Source organism: Pongo abelii, chromosome 18 (genome assembly GCF_028885655.2).
Source record: "Pongo abelii isolate AG06213 chromosome 18, NHGRI_mPonAbe1-v2.0_pri, whole genome shotgun sequence".
Taxonomy (NCBI): Eukaryota; Metazoa; Chordata; class Mammalia; order Primates; family Hominidae; genus Pongo; species Pongo abelii.
In genome coordinates, this window is record NC_072003.2 from 23,012,294 (window position 1) to 23,032,666 (window position 20,373).

The following is a 20,373-nucleotide window of genomic DNA, read 5'->3' on the forward strand; positions in this document are numbered from 1 at the left end:
TAACATCTTAGCAGGTTGAAAGAGAAGACCCCTAGGAACGTGTACCAACCCCATAATAGTAGCTATACAACCTCCCCACCATTTTCGGCCATGTGGTTCCTCAGCTGGGAAGATAAATCCCCACCAAAATCAATCAGTTGTGCCTTCCAAATTCTGGTGACCTGAAACAAAGCTATTACTCTAGCAATTAACCAAAAACATGCATCCAATTTAGGGAGAAAGTTTTGGATACACAACCAATCTATTAGCCATCTCTTCCCAAGGCAGGTGGCGACTTGAGAACTCTGTGCCCGGTTTCTGAGGACTGTTTCACCATGCAGTGGCTGATGAGGTTCCGGACCCTCTGGGGCATCCACAAATCCTTCCACAACATCCACCCTGCCCCTTCGCAGCTGCGCTGCCGGTCTTTATCAGAATTTGGAGCCCCAAGATGGAATGACTATGAAGTACCAGAGGAATTTAACTTTGCAAGTTATGTACTGGACTACTGGGCTCAAATGGAGAAGGTAAGAGATCTGCCGTGATGGCGATATAAGAACAAGGGTGGCCTCACTTTCCTTATCTTGCTCCTACTAGGCTGAAAGGTACAGAACCAAAATTACTTTTGCCTCAACTTATCAGTGTTGTGGAAGAAGCTTATATTTCAAGGTTCTATTCCCAGCCTGGCCATTTCCTTACTTCATTGAGCCTCAGTGGTTTCATCTATGAAATGAGGAATTAACTCCTTTAAAAACAAGAAAATAAGTAAATGTATCTTTTATTCAATCAGGGTACTATAATTGTGACCAGGTGCAAAGTTCTAATCACAAGGTCAGCAAATTCATATTAGTCTGAGTTCTCATCTTCAGTGAATGGGACAATGGGTCTTAACTGGTATTCATGTCATCAAACTTGGGCTTGACTTGAGACTGCACCCAGAGGAGGGGATAGACCACCTGAATGTGCACATGAGTGTCGGACACATTTACCTATGTTAGGCCATCCATCTTCCCATGAGGATGGCAAGTCTAATTAGATTCCTCCTTGTCAACTATCTACTTGACTGTTGCTTTAAGGTATGTCCAGAAAAACCAAGCCCTGTGACTTCCAGAGGTTATGTGTTTCTGCAGAAAACCCCAAGTGCTTGGTTTGTCTTCTCACAAGACACAGACCAAGAGAGAAGCAGTAGTGACATTAGGAGTCAGGTAGACAATGGATGGTATTTACAGCCACTAACTCCCAGCTGCCAATATGGTAGCGTAAAAAGTCACCTGGCACTGTCTTTGTACAGAAGAGCGAATCCCCCAAGAAGGAACGGAAGAGTTAATATAATTTTTAAGTGTTCCATGAACATGTATTCATGTATTACTATTCAAAACCTACATGCCTTTATGGCATCTTCCTCCCCACCACCTTCTTTTTCTTTTCTCTGAATTTGCATAGTAACCTCAAGAAAAATAAAACCCTCAGTTACAGAGAGCATTTTTATGTGCCTTGGCAATCACCTTGCATTTAATCATCTAATTAGATGTGTACTGTTATTGTCTCTATTTCCTTGATGAAGAAACTGAGGTTCCAAGGATTTAATGAATATACTGAAATCACATGTCTAATAAGTGGGAGAGCAGGGTTTGGGTCCAGGCTGTCTGATTTCACAATCCATTATTTAACCTAATCTCTCAATCTGATGATGCCAAAATATCTCTGCCTTAAGAGTATAAATTCATTTTTTTCATTGCCCAGACTGGAAATCTTTGAGAATTTTTGAAACATGAGATGGGTCGGAGAGTAAGGAAGTAAAAGGAGGAGGTGAATGGGTGAACATTGCTATATAAATTTGAATAATATAAATACAATTTTGCTTTTCAAAATTAATATTAAACTATAAGCATTTTATTATAAAAACAATTCTAAAACTTTTTCATTGATTTTATCATATTCAATCACATAGAAGTAGCTTAATTTTTGCAGACAGCATGTAGTTGGATTTTATTTTTTTATCCATTCTGCCAATCTATGTCTTTTGACTGGGGAGTTTAGTCCACTTACATTTAAAGTAACTACTAATAGACAAGGATTTACTATTGCCATTTTGGTAATTGTTTTCTTGATGTCTTATAGCTTTTTTGTCTCTCATTTCCTCTCTTACTGACATCCTTTGTGTTTACTTGAGTTTTTGTAGTGATACACTTTGATTTTCTTCTCATTTCCTTTTGTGTATATCCAATAAATATTTGCCTTGTGGTTACCATAGGGATTAAATATGGTATCTTGTAGTTCTAGCAATCTATTTAATACTGATAACAACTTAACTTTAATCACATACAAAAACCCTACTCCCATGACATTATAAGGCCAGTAATGAAAATTAAATGTAAAAGTCCTTCTCCTTTACAATTCTATCCCAGCCAGTCCCTCCCCACCCTTTGTTATTGATGTCATCAATAACATTTTTGTATATTGCTTAATTAACATTTATTTAACATATATATTATAAATATGTTAATATTATATATTGACATATAATATAATATATATTAATGTATATTAAATATATTTATAATTATTTTTATTATTTATTTTTTAAATACTATAACAAATAACAAGCAGAGTTACAAACCAAACTTATAATAATATTGATTTTTATATTTGTCCATGAATTTATATTTACAAGAGAACTTTACATTTTCATATTTGAGTTCCTCTCCAGCATTCTTTTATTTCATCTTGAGGACTTCCTTTATCATTTCTTGTAGGGGCAAGTCTAGGGATAGTGAATTTTGACTTTTGTTTATCTGGGAATACCCTAATTTCCCCTTTACTTTTGAAGAATCTTTCTGGATGTAAAATTCTTGGTTGGCTTTTTTTTTCCTTAAGCCCTTTAAATATATCATCCACTTATTTCTGGCCTCAAGGTTTCTACTGAGAAATCCACTGATAATCTTATTGAGAATCTCTTGTACATGAGTTGCTTTTCTCTTGCTGATTTCAGTTTAATTATAATGTGTCTTGATATTGGTCCTCCTTGGATTTATTCTACTTGAGGTTTATTGAGCTTCTCATATTTGTATTACCATGCATTGTCTCAAATTTGGGGATCGTGGGGCCATTATTTCTTCCAATAACCTCTATGCACATTTCTTTCTCTTTCATTTTCTAGAATGCCCAAAATAGGTATATTGGTTGGCTTGAAAGTGTCCTATAATTCCCTCAAACTCTGTTTATTTTTCTTCCTTCTTTTTAACTTTTTCTTCTCAGATTCAGTAATTTCAAATGACCTGTCTACATTTATGGATTTTTTCTTCTACTTATTTGAATCTGCCATTGAACCCCTAGTGAATTTTCAATTTAGTTACTATGTTTATTTAGTTACTATATTTTTCAGCTCCAAATATTGTTTGGTTCTTTTTTTTTTTTTTTTTTGAGACAGAGTTTCGCTCAGTCTCCCAGGCTGGAGCGCAGTGGCATGATCTCAGCTCACTGCAATCTCCACCTCCCGGGTTCAAGCAATTCTCCTGCCTCAGCCTCCTGAGTAGCTGGGATTACAGGTGCATGCCACCATGCCTGGCTTATTTTTTGTACTTTTAGTAGAGATGGGGTTTCACCGTGTTCGCCAGGCTGGTCTCAAACTCCTGACCTCAAGTGATCCGCTAGCCTCAGCCTCCCAAAGTGCTGGGATTACAGGTGTGAGCCACCGCACCTGGCCTGGTTCTTTTTTAATATATAATTTCTATCTTTTTGTTGGTATTGTTATTTTGTTCATACATAGTTTTTCTAATTTCCTTTAGGTGTGGATCTGTGTTTTCCTTTAGCTCTTTGAGCATATTTAAGACAATTGTTTTAAAATCTTTGCCTAGTAGCTGAATCCTGTGTTTATTTAGGGTTTGTTTCTGGAGATTTATTTTGCTCCCTTGAATGAGCCATGTTTTCCTGCTCCTTTGTGTGCCTTATGCTTTTATGTTGAAAGTTAAGCATTTGAAAAAAGCGGCCCCCTCTCTCAGTCTTGAAGACCAGCTGCATGCAGGGGTAGACCTTCACTAATCTTCGTAGTATGAAGGCTTTAGGCCTTCTCAGGCCTTTTCTAGCATTTATCTTTCCTTGGCCTCTGTGTGTGCATCCTGCCCCACCTCACTAATTTTCCCATATAAATGGCTGTTTTGATTTCTTAATTTCCCTGAAAGTCTCTTCCTTGCTTCTCTTCAGGGTCTTACATGTTTTATTGTATTTCTCTTTCCATAGTTTCTGGCCCCTACATGCCTGCAGGTCTGATGTTTTCACACAGCCTGTCACCCGCCACTGCTTTCAGAGACCTCCAACATCATATTCAAATTATGCCACGGTTTCTATCTGACCTGCAAGTCAGGCAAGACAGAAGCCAGTCCCTCCGCAACCCTTGGACAAGCCAGAACATTGTAAACAAGTTTCACTCCTTTCCTTCAGTCCTGAGAGAAGAGCTGGGAGTTGGGTGGCTTCCTCTTGACTGCAGTGCACCCCACCAGAAAGAGATGGGGGCAATGGTGACCAAAAAAAAAAAAAAAAAAAAAAAAATCACAAAATTTTCTACCATTTTGAGTATGGCTTTTTCATTTTTTTCCTTTTTAAATTTTTAATCATACATATTTAAGGTGTACAACATGATGTCTTATTGTACATATACTACTGCAGTCATACCAATTAACATGTTAATCACGTTCCATAGTTAACATTTTTTTTTTTTCTTTTTTAAGAGACAGGGTCTTATTCTGTCTCCCAGGCTGGAATGCAGTGGCACAATCACTGTAGCCTCAAACTGGGCTCAGGCTATCCTCCTGCCTCAGCCTCCCAAGTAGCTGGGACCACAGGTGTGTGCCACCTCACCTGGCTCTATAGTTAGCTTTTATTTATTCATTTTTATTTTACTTTAAGTTCTGGGATACAAGTGCAGAACATGTAGATTTATTATATAGGTATATGCGTGTCATGGTGGTTTTCTGCACCTATCAACTGGTCATCAAGGTTTTCAGCCCCGCATGCATTAGCTATTTGTCCTAATGCTCTCCGTCCCATGGCCCCTGACCCTCCAGACTGGCCCCATGTGTTGTTCCCCTCCCTGTGTAAGTGGGAGTTGAGTATGGCTTTTTCATGACTGCGGGCATTTGTTTGGTTTTCTGCAGATCCCTGGCTGGTTTCTAGACCTCTCATGAAGCTATTTCAGTCCATCTGTTGTTTCTGTAGGTAGAATCTTGCTGTTTCTATGAGGCAAAAAAGGGTCTGGGGCTTCCTAGTCTGCTTTGTTACTGCCCTCACCTCTAAGAGTAACTTAATTTAAAAAAATTTCTTTTCAAAAAATTAGCAATTAAGTAAGCCTCTTTTGTTTTGTTTTATGGTGATAATAATAATACTTATGGAGCATTTACTATGTGACAGGCACTCTTACATGCTTTATTTAAATAACTTATTTAAACTTTGCTACTTTCTAGGTAATAATTATTATCAGCATTTTATTGAGGAGAAACTAAGGCACAGAGAGGAATGCACAGTCCATATGGAATTAAGGCAGGCATGTGGTGGAATGGAGTTTTAAATCTTCAATAGGAACCATAAAGGCTGTTTATGGTCTTATGTGGCTTGAGACAGGGTGGCTACAGTAGGCCAGAAGTCCCACTCCACCCCCAAACCTCTCCTGATGCTATGTTTTTTTGTTTTTTTTTTGAGATGGAGTCTCACTGTGTCATCCAGGCTGCAGTGCAATGGTGCAATCTTGGCTCACTGCAACCTCTGCCTCCTGGGTTCAAGCAATTCTCCTACATCAGCTTCCTGAGTAGCTGAGATTACAGGCATGCACCACCATGCCCAGCTAATTTTTAAATTTTTAGTAGAGACAGGGTTTCACCATATTGGTCAGGCTGGTCTCGAACTCCTGACCTCATGATCCACCTCCTCCGCCTCCTAAAGTACTGGAATTACAAGCATGAGCCACTGCGCCTGGTGTATAAATGTTTTAAAACGGGATCTCAGTCCTTAAGCTGTGTTCACATCAGAACGTGACTATGGCTGTGGATTAGTTTAATAAGTGCCCTTTTTCTTTGAAGCAGAAAATAACACATAATGTATGGTCTTGACCAGGAGGGCAAGAGAGGTCCAAATCCAGCCTTTTGGTGGGTGAATGGCCAAGGGGATGAAATAAAGTGGAGCTTCAGAGAGATGGGAGTCCTAACCCGCCGTGTAGCCAATGTCTTCACACAGACCTGTGGCCTGCAGCAGGGAGACCATCTGGCCTTGATTCTGCCTCGAGTGCCTGAGTGGTGGCTGGTGGCTGTGGGCTGCATGCGAACAGGTCAGTGATGCAAGAGGGACTTGGTGGACCTCGGGGCTGTTGTAGAACCAATGGGTCCTGAGATATTAGGTGCTGTGCACCCAGCCTGGCACTGACACAGCTTTGAAGCCCTCGCCCCAGTTTCTGTGCTGGGACCACAAAACAAGGCTTCCTGCCCTCTGGGAATTAACAGTTTAATTAGGGACTAAACAATTTCTCTTCTCTGTACCTCCTTTCTTCTTCACAGTCTTTGTCTTTCTCATACTCCCTCACAAATTCTCTTATTCTCTCCCTCACACTCTCACATTCATACACTCTCAAGTGCTCTGCCAAAATTTCTCTCATACACACACAAACACACATACACTTTCTCTTGCACAGCCTCAGAGAGTCTTACTTTTTTAAAGATTCATCGATTGTTAACATTTTTCCATATTTGAGCACTCTCTCCCTCTCTCTTTCTCTCCCTTTCTTACTGAATTATTTAAGAATCACTTGTGGGCATTGTGACACCTATGAACACCAGGTAAACACTCATAAACACAAAAGCAGGCATCTGATAAAATCCAAAATATTCCACAGCCTCTTCTGCATGACAGTGAAATTTTTGAAGAATGCAAGTTGTATTGTAGAATATACCTCCAAATTTGTATTTCTGACTCTTTCTTTGTGATTATATTCAGATTAGACACATTAGGCAGGAGAATTGCAAGGACAAAGTTGTGTCTTCCTCTGTACATCACATCAGGAGGTATATTCTGAAGTCAGTGTGTTCCCTCTTCAGTTATACAGTTTCATCACTTGAGTAAGGTGGTTTTCACAGAAAACCTTTATCCTTTACAAAGGCACAATATTTCCTGGTAATTAATAAATAATTCATTGTGTGATCCTTAAGCAATTGTGTGAATATTCCTATTCCCTAACACTCTTTCACATTATGGTTTGAGTACCTAGTGATGATTCTTTACTGAATTGAATATTACCATGTTGGTTTTACATGGAAATTTTCTATTTCTGTCAGTTTCTTTACATTTATTAGTTAGAATTCTTATGTAGAGATTTCCCTTCCCCTTTTAATGACTTATTTTTTGTCTGTATAAATTAGAATCAGTGACTCACAGATTATTTTTTGAATCACTTCTCTCATTTTATCATGTGTACAGCACTCTGCCATACTCTTGATCATATTTTCTCTCTCCATCTCATATTCTCTCACAAATAAAATAGATGATTCATTCAGCCAGATCATGTGAAATCAAGAAGTAATAAAACTGGTGGAAGGAGTATAGAGATGAAAAGCCATGTCATCTGTAGACCTATAAAATGGTCCATGGGAAATCTAAGACTTGGCCAGGGGTGGTGGCTTAGGCCTATAATCCCAGCACTTTGGGAGGCCGAGGTGGGTGGATCACGAGGTCAGGAGATCAAGACCATCCTGGCCAACATGGTGAAACCCCATCTCTACTAAAATACAAAAGGAAAGAAAGAAAGAAAGGAAGGAAGGAAGAAAGAAAGAAAGAGAGAGAAAGAAAGAAAGAATTAGCCAGGAGTGGTGGCAAGACTCTGTCAAAAAAAAAAAAAAAAAAAAAAAAGATGAGATGAGCCCTCTGGGATAAGAAGAATTAAAGAGGATTAGAAACAAAGGAAGGGCATTCCAAGCACGGGGTGAGGCATGGCCATTTTGAAATAGAATATAAGTCGTGGGAGAGAAAGATGGAAAGAAAGCAGCATCTTCAAAGTCAGGATGAGAATTGTGTTTTCCTGGAGAGAGGGCACAGGTGTTAGTGCAGAGAAGAAATGTAGAGAGGCCAGGCATGGTGGCTCACAGCTGTAATCCCAGCACTTTGGGAGGCTAAGGCAGACAGATCACTTGTGGTCAGAAGTCCAAGAGCATTCTGGCCAACCTGGTGAAACCCCGTCTCTACTAAAAATTAAAAAAAAAAAATTAGCTGGGCATGGTTGTGGACACCTATAATCCCAGCTACTGGAGAGGCTGAGACAGGAGAATTGCTTGAAACCAGGAGGCTGAGGTTGCAGTAAACTGAGATCACACCACTGCACTCCAGCCTGGGTGACAGGGGGAGACTCCACCTTAAAAAAAAAAAAAGAAAGAAATTCAGAGGAAAAAAAAGTCAATCTTTATGGAACTAAGCAAATACTAATATGGAACATGGATAGCAGGAAGAGTCAAAACTGGTGGGTGGATGAGAATCCAGAAGGAAACACAAAGGCTTGAGCTCACTGTTGGCAATGGAGATAGAATGGAATGCAAAAAACTCAAAGGACAATATGGTGAAATACAGAATGAAGGAAAGGGGACATTCAAGATGATATCTGAGGAATGATAGAAAGGGGAATAAGAAGGAAAAGATGGGGGGGGAGATGCAGCTATTCTTGATGTCAGCGACACTGTCCTGTTTACATCTATACTTCCAGATTCTGCATAAACATGTGTAAAGCAGTGTCCACCCATTTTTTGGCTAGATCCATTTACAGTAGAAAAGATTAGGGCAGGGCTTACAAATTTTAGTGCAGAAGAATCACTTGGAAAACTTGTTAAGATGCAGATTCTGATTCTGTTGGTTTGAAACAGGGTGTGAGATTCTGCATCCTGGATAGTGCTGCTGCTGTTCTGTGGCCCATACTTTGCATAACAAGAAGTTAGGGTATTTCGATGCAGACAAGCCAAGCTAAAAGCCCATGGTTGTGAAAAACAAACCAAAACAATCAGTTCCTTTCTCATTCCCAGGGATCATCTTCATTCCTGCGACCATCCTGTTGAAGGCCAAAGACATTCTCTATCGACTACAGATGTCTAAAGCCAAGGGCATTGTGACCACAGATACCCTTGCCTCAGAGGTGGACTCCATATCTTCTGAGTGCCCCTCTCTGAAAACCAAGCTCCTGGTGTCTGATCACAGCCGTGAAGGGTGGCTGGACTTCCGATCGCTGGTTAAGTGAGTTTCTGGTCTGATGAATATGATCTCTGAGTACAGGTGTTGAGGGATAATTTAGGAATCAGAGAGACCAGTGGGGTTGAGGAGGATATATTTATTATTTAGGTGCACCAGCCCAGTCAGATTAACATCCAAAGGACTGAGCCCCAAACAGAGTCAGGTTACCTTTTAAGCATTTTGTGGGGTGAGAGGGGAGATCTGTGCAGGGATAAGCATATTACAGAAGTGAGAAACAAAGACAGTTATTCAATTGAGACGTGTATTACATCATTTCTTACTTTTTAAGGAAAAACATGTTTTACAACTTGAGTTTATCTGTCTAGTGACCTTGCAGCTGCACAGCTAGAGAAACAGGGTCTTCACAATGCCTGGGAAAGGGAGAGATAAGGCTCACTAGCCACAGACAGAGAAACAAGCAGTGAATTTTTAAAGGACTCCACTTCTTTCTCTTCCTCAGGGGGAATTGGGTTTCCCTACATGCAACTGAGATTTTGCTTACGCATTCTTTAATTTCTTTTAATTCCTCTTCCATTTCTCTCCTTTGTTGCTTTTTATAACAAAGGTGTTAATAGAAAGCACCACTATTTTCCACCTCTTCGCAGAGCTGAGCTTCTTCTACTGGCAGTGGCTGATATTTCGTTAATGCCATCAACTGCGCGGTAGTGTGTCCAGTTATTACTGCCTCTATAGTTGACTGAATGCTCCTAATAAACAGGGGTAAAAGGTAAGGGAGGATGAGGCAGATGCCAAGAATAAACAAAAACCCACCAATGAGGGTTTTGAATCCTCCAAAGTTTGAGAACCATCTTCCAAACAAAGAATCCAGGGACCATTCGGATCAAGTCTGAACTGGAGCATGGGCCAACTTGTCCATTCTAGCTCTGATTTGCATCACAGCCCAGCCATTATTATCAATTTCTAGGCAACAGTTGGTTAAATTAAATTTTCCACATACTCTTCCTTCAGAGGCTAAGTGATAATCTAAAGCCAATCTATTTCAATATATAGCATTTCTCATTTGTGTTGCTTGTATTGCCAATAAATCTAGTGCCCTTGACGTTTCATTGGTTATAATTTCCAGGACTGCCTGCAACCTTATGATGCGGTTGAGCATATAGATTGGGGTGTGGTAACCCCATGACCCATCTTGCACCCAGGTAGCTGGCCTATAATATTTAATGATTCTTTCAGTAGGCCATTCATTTTCTTTCCAGTCTCCTATGTCCACATCCTTTTTGACATTTGTGTCTATTTTTGTGATTATGCTCTTCTAGTTCTTCTTTTATTTTCATCATCAACTGGATACCATAAGAGTTCCCCTTGCTTTAGAGGAATTAGAAAGTAGGATGGCTTGATTGTTCCTACACACATGCCCCTGTCCATTTAGCTGGCAGTTGCTGATATGCCCATGCTCCACAGATCCAATATAGGCCAGAGGGTGCTTTCCAAGCATTTGGAGCCTCTAGCTGATGCCAAGTGTGGCTTAGGGTAGAGAATGGAGGTAAAGGATTTGGATCTGGTAAGTAGGAGTAATTCTGGGTGCTTCTCCATAGAGTTTTGTTTTTAGTCTCATCATAATATTGTTGCCCTAGGCAGGTTATTTCTCCTACTGCCTTTGTGAAAGCCTTTCCCCAACAGGCGATACAGTACTTTCCAATTATGGAGGTTTTTAACAACCAAGCACTGGCTGAGGCTGTTGGTTCACTGGCAGGGTTAAGCACAGTGAAGTTATCTTGTGGCATTCATTCCTTTGCCTCCCATGGCCACTGGTCCTCCATATTAGTTCCTCCATGTACATAGCATGAGGAAATTCCTAAGCTGCCAGCTATGTTTTCAACTAGTTGAGCAAATAAGTTTTTGGTTGGTGGGGGAAGCTCAGGCACTAGCTGATCCAAATGCTTATAGAATGACTATGGACCCAGAATTGTGGGGTTGGATGCATTTGAGTCCTTTTAGTCTTTTTGACAATTAGTAGTGGAACTCCAAGGCCTGCTCCTAGTCTATCAAGTCATTATAGTGCTGTCTGTCCTGTAGACCAGAAAGGTAGCTCTGGCTTTAAGATAGTAAAATTTAAAGGATTGCATGTTCTTGTCTTACAATTTGGTTTGGTTGACATACTACTTAGCAGAACACTCCTTCCTGAATATAAGTATTGGAGTTGTGTTAGTGTGGACCACTGAATGCTACAATCTGGGCATCCGATTTGTGGTTCTTTGTACAGATGCTTAGGGCTGCTCCTGCTAAGCCTCTGTTGTGTTAAACCATTGCAGACTGCTTCCAGTTTTTTTAGGATTATGAACATATGCAGCATAGCAGGTATCAAAGTACAAGGAAATAGGCCCTTTATAGGAGGGAGGGGCTTCTTTGGTTCAAGCTATAACTCTCCTTCTTTTTCTCCCTCTGATTTAATATGTACTTCAAACCAGAATTCATAGGGTAAGAGCTTAGGGTCATAACATGCATATAGCTGATTATTTCCTGGGTCACAGACTGAATAGGTGGTCTGGTTGTATGTGCAGGTTGCTAACTTGGTTCCTGTACTGTAGGTACGGTACAGTAGAGTTTTAACTATGGTATTCCTTACCCGGGTAGTATGAACACAGTGTGGGCATCCTTCTAGAGATTTCTCCCATTCTAGTATAGGCAGAAATGATAACAACATTAGTGTATGTAATAGAAACATGCTTATACTACACGTGGGCATGGCAAACCTTCCTCTGGGCATAGACATTTGCAGCATTTGCAGTAATAACGTAACAACAGAGCAATTATAAATAGGCTTATACATTTTATCTACACTTACTTATCTAGAGATGGTCCTCTTAGCTTAGGCTGTGCGTAGACTAGTCAGCTTCCAGGATGTGACTAGAGCAGAGCTTACAAGATCCTCAAGCTTCAGCCGTGCATAGACTGACCCACCTCCAGGGTGGTCAGAGCAGGGCAGTTGTCCTTACTGGTGGTTGGGATTCACCATACGTCTATTCGGGTGGGGCGATCAGGGTCTTGTTGGTTAATCCACTGGTCATCATCGGAGTCACTGCTGCCGCTAGTTTCAGCCAGCTATGTTGAATCCAAGGTGTGACACCTGCAACTTTAACAGCAGTAGAAGTAGACATGATTACAATATGAGGCCTATCTTATATGGGTCCTACAGTGGTTGGATTCCATTTTTTAACTTAAACAAAATCCTTAGGTTTGAAAGGGGGTAGTGGGTCTGTTAGACTTATAGGCATTTTTCTATACCTAGCCATGCATTTTTGCATGGCCATACTTAAAGTCTGCCTTTGCCTTCTTAAAGTTAGTTCTTCTAGTTTACAGATGATGGGGGGTGGCCAGCTGAACAAAATCTCACAGGGCGAATACCCAGTTTGCTTGGTGGAGGTGCACCTGACTCGGAGGAGGACCATGGGCAAGACCTGATCCTACCTTTGATGAGTTTCTTGACACAATTTCTTCAGCAGCTGTTTGAGTGTCTGGTTCATGCGCTTCACTTTACCTGAGCTCTGCAGCCTGTAGACTATATGTTATCTCCATTTTATTTTTAATAGTCAAGTGAAGTCCTGAACTATTTCAGCCACAAATGTTGGTCCATTGTGAGATCTTAGAGTTAGAGGCAGTCCAAATCTGGGAATAATGTCTTTTAACAACACTTTGGTCACCTCTAGTTCCTTCTCTGTCTGGGTGAGGAAGGCTTTGACTTATCCTGAAAAGGTGTAAATGAACACCAACATGTACTGATAGCCCCCCTCTCAGGGTAATTCAGTGAAGTTCATAAGCAGTTTTTCACATGGCATGGCTTCTGTTTCCTGAACTCCTGGGGGCCGAATAAGCCCTTGTCATGGATTGTTCTGAACACAAGTTAAACATTGTTCATTTACAAATGGCTTGAGTAATAGCAGTGAGCCATGGCACATAGAAATGATGCCTTAATAATGTCTTTAGTGCTGTTTTTTTGTTTTTTTTTTTTCATGTCAGTTCCTTGGTGGAACTGTTTTACAAATCTGGGGACCACCATTTCAGGTATGGCTAGCCTCCCATTGGAAACTTTTTACTATCCTTCTTCAATGTAGTTGTTATTTTTCTGGGCAAAACAAGGCCTTTCATTTGGAGTGTAGCTTGGGATCTACAGGAGGGAAATCTCCAGGAGGAGAGGCATAGCTAAGGCTTCTTCTTTAGAAGGTGGAGTTGTCCTGCTTTGCCTCTTTGTCTCATTTATTTATTTATTTATTTATTTATTTATTTTAGCCTTTAGTATTATTCCTTTTTGGTGCCCCTTGCAGTGCATCTCTGCCACCTCTTTTAAGGCCTATACAGCATTTAAGAGCTGTAGAATTTCTTCCTTGTACTTTATTTCTTTACTTTCAGCAGTTAAAAGCTTTTTTTTTTTCTTTGTAAATAGCCTCATGAACATGGAAAGTGGCAGAAGCATATTTTGAATCTGTGTAAATGTTTGTCTTTTGGTCTTTTGCTAGTCAGAGAGCTCTTGTTAGAGCTATTAGCTCTGCTTTCTAAGCAGAAGTTTCTGTAGGCAAAGACTGCACCTCTACTACTGAGTCCAAAGTCACCACTGCATACCCAGCTCAGCAGATTCCCTTTAGTATGAAACTTCTTCCATCAGTAAAATATTCTATGTCTGGGTCCCCAAGGGGCCTATCTGTCAAATCTCTCTGGCTTGAGAACACTTCATCTATCACGTTTACACAGCAATGAAGGGGGTCTCCTGGCACTGACTTGATGAGGAGCAAGGTAGCCGGGTTTAGGGTATTCACAGTCTCTAGTTTGTTAGCTTATTGAGCCAGTAGGGCAGTGGCAGCTATTGCTTTAAAACAAGGAGGGCAGCCAAGTGCCACAGAATCTAATTGCCTGGATAAGTATGTTACTGGGTGATGCCATGACCTTATGGCTTGAGTTAGAACCTTCATGGCCTCCCTTTCACTTATGGACATACAAGAAGATAAGCTTACTTAGTTAGCTCTGGCAGTCTTAAAGCTGGGGCCTGAGTCAAGGCTTTTTTTTTTTTTTTTTTTTTAATTTCTTTAAAAGCCTTCTCCTGGTTAGCCTCCTAGAGGAGGGGCTCTTTCTTTCCTCCTCTTTGTGGCTTAGCCATAAGCTAGAAATTTGGGATCTAAATGCGGCAGAACCTTGCTGCCCTTAGGAACTCTCTTATTTGACACCAGGTGGTTGGAGTAGGACGTGCACAAACAGACTGCTTTTGTTTACTACTAAGCCATCTTTCCTCTTGGCTTATATAAAAGCTTAAATACTGGACACTTTTAGAGCAGATCTGAGCTTTTTTCTGACACTTTATTTTCTGCCTTTCACAGCAGGTGCAGGGAGTCTTGGGTTTCTCCTGGGTGCAGTAGCTGTTGGTTGGAGGGTTTTTTTCTATACCATGGCCTTGACTATTCTCCTTATTTTATTTATTTATTTATTTATTTGCATTTATTCTTCTAGTGTCATTTCCTTTTGCACCGTGCACATTAGTCTCTCTCTAGCCTCAGCCAGCTTTCAAACTCCGGTCCAGACCAGCCTTTTCCACGACTGTGTTCACGCCCACGTCCATGCCTCCTTGCAAAGCCAGCTTCTCTTCCCATAAGGGCTGCTGCTAGTAAATTAGCCTTTCTTAAGCCTCCGATCAGCTTTCTTCTCTGCCTCCTGAACTCAGTTAATGTACACGTTGGTAGCCACTTTAATAAGCTTAGTTGCATTCATGCCTACGGAGCTTCTAACTTCTGCAATTTATGTCTGATATCTCCTTGGGCCTGCCTTACAAATGCTGTATCCACTATGCACTGATTTTCAACAGCCTTAGGGTTAAACAGAGTGTACAACCACAATGCCTCACAAAGTCTTTCTTAAAACTGGCTGGTGCTTTTATCTGCACCCTGGAGCACCTCTGAGATTTTTTTATATTGGTTGCCTTTTTCTATTACCGTCCTTTAGCCTTTGCAGAAGTGCTTCTTGGCACTTTCGTAGGTGCTGAAGCTGGACTGCATCATCTGGGTCCTAGTGGGGGTCCTCTTGTCCTCTTAAGAGGCATAAGCATAACTTGGGCATGACCAGACCTGAGACAGCATGCCTGACTTTTCCAGCCTTTCACCTTAACTTCCCTGAGCTCTATTTTCTCCATTTCAGGTGATACTGGGAGCCTGTATCTCTTTGAACTTAACTCCTTAGGGGCAGTTATCCTTGGTAAAGGGAGGTAGATTGGAATGTAGGGAGGAGGGGTCTCTATTCCCTCCTGTGTTTCTTGCAAAACTGGTTTTCTCTTTCCTGAGACTTTTCTTTTGTCTCTGTAGTTGGCAGGGCAGCTGATTTTTCCTTTTACTTTTGGCTTTCCCTTTTCACTTTTGGTGCTACAAGCCTCTGTGACTTTACCTTTAACTCTGTAGCTGCCAGCGCAGCTGGTTTCTCTGGGTGTGAGCTGCGAACGTTCTACAATAAACTGCTAGGCAGGGCTGCATTCATTTAGCCATGAATCAATATAAAGACTAGGTCTGAATGCCCTGGCTGTCTTCCAGCGCTAGTCACTACCTTAAAACACACAGCCAATTTATCTATAGTGCCATTGGTCAGCCATCCAACACTAAAAGAGGGCTATCCTAATTCACAGTATGTCCTTAACTTTTGAACATCCAGTTTCATCCCATAATCACCTCTAAATCCTCTTTAAAAATTCTTTATCATGCACTCCAAAAGGAGTTGGTTTCGACGCTTTTCCTCCCATTTCCTCCCTTGAGGTGTACTTTCACTCTCAGGTCCACCAGACTGGGTCCTATTACAGGAGTTTCAGATGCTGCTTAGCCAGGAACGTGCCTTTCCCTGTCACAGACTGGTGCAGTTGCGAAGCTCATCCTATCAGCCATATGCAACATCCTAGGTGTGATTTCCCCCACACTTGCCTCAGAGCACACAGCCTGCGCTAAGGGATCTGTGCCTCCCCACATCACTCCCCGAATTGGCCTCTCCTGAGACCATCTCTTTCACACACTTTCACACGCCTCCCTTGCCTCAGGACTCCTCATCGGACAAAACAAGCCTCTCTTGTGTCCCGGGTGAGCCTAGTTAGGTTCCCACATTCACACACGTACACACACCACTCCTACCCCAGGACTCTTCATCAGATGAAGCGAGCCTCTCTGGTGTCCTGGGTAGGTCCACACACACCCACACACTCCCAGTTGTGGTGGCAAGCCACTCTTACCATCCTGCCAGCAAACTCTTCCTTGCTGCACTTGCCGCTGTATCGGCCCATTTTCTCCACCAGTGAACCACTTTCACTTTGTTAGGGGGACACGAGGTTCATCCAAATTGGCAGGCCACTCCTGCCACCCCCAGCCACTCTGGGTTGGATGAGTGGTTGGTCCCTGGGAGGTGATCAAGCTCCCCTTCATCCCTATGGGATAGGCTTTCCTGCCTTGGGCCCTTTCTCCTTACCGTGGTTCCTGAAGTGCTGGTATCATCCTGCAGCCCCATCTCAGGTTCCGTTGCGCTGCTGGGCAGGGCACCGGGACGCACGGAGAGCCAGTCTCCATCCAGGTGAAGCTCCCTGATGGCATGCCTTGGATGCCAGGTCTTCCGCAGCCCCAGGGCCCTAGTCCCACAGGCAAAGGAGACAGTAAATTTGTTATCTGCAATCCCCATATGGGCCACCAGAAATGTTTGGGGATAATTTAGGAATCAGAGAGACCGATGGGGTTGAGGAGGATATATGTATTATTTAGGTGCACCAGCCCACCCAGTCAGATTAACATCCAAAGGACTGAGCCCCGAACAAAGAGTCAGGTTACCTTTTAAGCATTTTGGGGGTGGGGAGGGGGGAGGGAGAGATCTGTTCAGGGGGAAGCATATTACGGAAGTGAGAAACAAAGATAGTTATTCAATTGAGACATGCATTACATCATTTCTTACTTTTCAAGGAAAAACATGTTTTGCGACTTGGGTTTATCTGTCTAGTGACGTTGCAGCTGCACAGCTAGAGAAACAGGGTCTTCACAATGCCTGGGAAAGGGAGAGATGAGGCTCAGTAGCCATAGACAGACAAACAGGCAGTTAATTTTTAAAGGACTTCACCTTTCTCTTCCTCAGGGGCAACTGGGTTTTCTTACATGCAACTGAGTTTTTGCTTACACATTCTTTAATTTCTTTTAATTCCTGTTCCACAGGTAGAAGAATTATATATAATATATATATGTATATATATTATATATAATTTGTATATAATATATATTATACATAATTTATATAATCTATATTATATAATTTATAAAATGTATAATATATAGTATATAATATATAATATAAATTATATATAATATAATTTGCATATATAATATATACCATATATTATATACATACTATATAGACTATATATAGTCTATATTATATATACTATACATATAGTAGATATTATATGTACTATATATAATATATATTATATACACTATATATAGTATATATTATATACACTATATATAGTATATATTATATACACTATATATTATATACACTATATATAGTATATATATTATATACTATATAGTCTATATATTATAGACTATATATAGTCTATATAATATATACTATATATAGTATATATATACTATATATAGTATATATAATATATAGTGTATATAATATATACTATATATAGTCTATATTATATATAATATATAATATATATTATAGACATTATATATAATTTATATACAAGTATATATATGATATTTATGCTTATATATAAATTATGTATAAAATATATATAATATATAATATACAAAAATATAAATATGTAATATATGTAATGTATAATATATAAATATTAACATATATAATATATAAATATATATAACATATTATATATAAATATAAGTACATATAAAACATGTTTATATCTCATATGTAAAATTTATATATAAAATATATAAATACAATTTATATATTAATATATGTATATACATTTATATATAAATATAATATTAAAAATACATAGTATATATATTATATATCGTATATAGTATATAGAGTACATATATTATATATAGTATATAGTATATAGAGTACATATATTATATATAGCATATAGTATATAGAGTACATATGTTATATATAGCATATAGTATATAGAGTACATATGTTATATATAGCATATAGTATATAGAGTACATATATTATATATAGCATATAGTATATAGAGTACATATATTATAGATAGCATATAGTATATAGAGTACATATATTATATATGGCATATAGTATATAGAGTACATATATTATATATGGCATATAGTATATAGAGTACATATATTATATAAAGCATATAGTATATATAGTACATATATTATGTATAGCATATAGTATATATAGTACGTATATTATATATAGTATATAGTAGATATAATATGTAGTATACATAGTATATATAGTATATATACTACTATATATTATGTAGTATATATAGTATATATACTATATATTATATAGTATATAGTAGTATATACAGTTATATATACTATATATTATATATTATATAGTTACATATGAATATATATCATATAATTACATTTATATATGACATATAAGTATATATATTATATATGACATATAAGTATATATTTTGTTTATATATAATTTTATATATAAATTTTATATATGATATACAATATATAAATATGTTTTTCATATATATGTATATATATACATATGTGTGTGTATATATATGTATATATGTGTATACATATATATGTGTGTGTATATATATATACACACACATATATATGTGTATATATATACACATTTTTTTGTGTGTGATGGAGTTTCACTCTGTCACCCAGGCTGGAGTGCAGTGACGTGATCTCAGCTCACTGCAAGCTTGGCCTCCTGGGTTCACACTAATCTCCTGTCTCAGCCTCCTGAGTAGCTGGGAGTATAAGCGCCCACCAGCATGCCCAACTAAATATATTTTTTTTACTCTCCCCCTTTCTCTCTTTCTCTTCCCCACCCCTCATCACCAAGGTCACAGAGTTTAGTTTTAAAAAACAAGCTTAGCAGTCTGGTTAAGGGCACAGACTAGGGCGCAGACTGAGTTTGAATCCTGGCTCTGCCACTTGCTAGCTTTATATTACCAAGCAAATTATCTAACCTCTCTGAGTCTCAGTTTCCTTACCTGCAAAATGGGCATGATTAGAGTAGTACTCATCTCCTAGGGTTGCTCTGAGTACTGAATGATTCATATTTGTAAATCTTTGAGAGCATTGCCTGGAACATAGCAAGTGCTATTTAAATGTTCATTAAATTACTAAGATTCATTGTATTTTACTAATTTTTCAAATAAAAAAATGCTGGTCCACATGTCTGAATCACCCATCAAGTCAGTGTGATGCCTAACTCTGGGAGAGCCAGTTTTCCTCTAGTGTTGCAAACTCCCAGTTTCCTGTCCGTGCTTTATGTGTCTTTCGCATTCCCAGAAGATGAAGAAACAGCAATCATGACATTTTTCCTTTTGTCTTGAACCCCTTTGCAGATCAGCATCCCCAGAACACACTTGTATTAAGTCAAAGACCTTGGACCCAATGGTCATCTTCTTCACCAGTGGGACCACAGGCTTCCCCAAGATGGCAAAACACTCCCATGGGTTGGCCTTACAGCCCTCCTTCCCAGGAAGGTAGGAAGAGGGCACCGACATAGAGGCTGGATCCCAGATGTGGGCAAAGTTTGTGTGTGTGTGTGTGTGTGTATTGGGAAAGGAGCTGTAAGTAGAAGTGACTCCATACTCCTTTTCCCTTCTACTGTCCTTCATTCAGACCTCTCAGGGTCTGAGAGGTGAAGGCTGGGAATTCCACTCTCTTTCATTCAGACCTCTCAGGGTCTGAGAGGTGAAGTCTGGGAATCCTAAATGTTTGCTGACAGAGGCCTCAGAGTGACAAAGGAGGCACATTTAGGTTCTATCAGAGCATCTTCATAGGCGGTGTGGAGGAAATGTGGGTAGAGACAATAAACATTCCAGAAGCCACACACATGACAAGCCTGACAGTGGTTCCATAATTTTTTAGGGAAAGACAGAATATTCTAGCAGGGTGACCTGAGATGACAGAGCCTCACCTCTCCCCTATTATGGGAAAATCGGACTTAGGGTTCCTCAAT

General features: G+C 39.6%; 1 protein-coding gene across 1 annotated transcript in view; it reads left to right on the forward strand.

Moving 5' to 3' along the window:
* Positions 1 to 285: 285 nt before the first annotated feature.
* The window catches only part of LOC100444065 (acyl-CoA synthetase medium chain family member 1), a 74,317-nt gene continuing 54,229 nt past the window's right edge, over positions 286 to 20,373 (forward strand). Inside the window, exons 1-4 of the mRNA XM_002826181.3 lie at positions 286 to 506; positions 6,085 to 6,295; positions 9,024 to 9,231; positions 19,754 to 19,894. Of these exons, the coding sequence (XP_002826227.2) occupies positions 315 to 506; positions 6,085 to 6,295; positions 9,024 to 9,231; positions 19,754 to 19,894 (752 nt within the window). The 5' untranslated portion in view covers positions 286 to 314. The remainder of the gene's footprint in view (positions 507 to 6,084; positions 6,296 to 9,023; positions 9,232 to 19,753; positions 19,895 to 20,373) is intronic.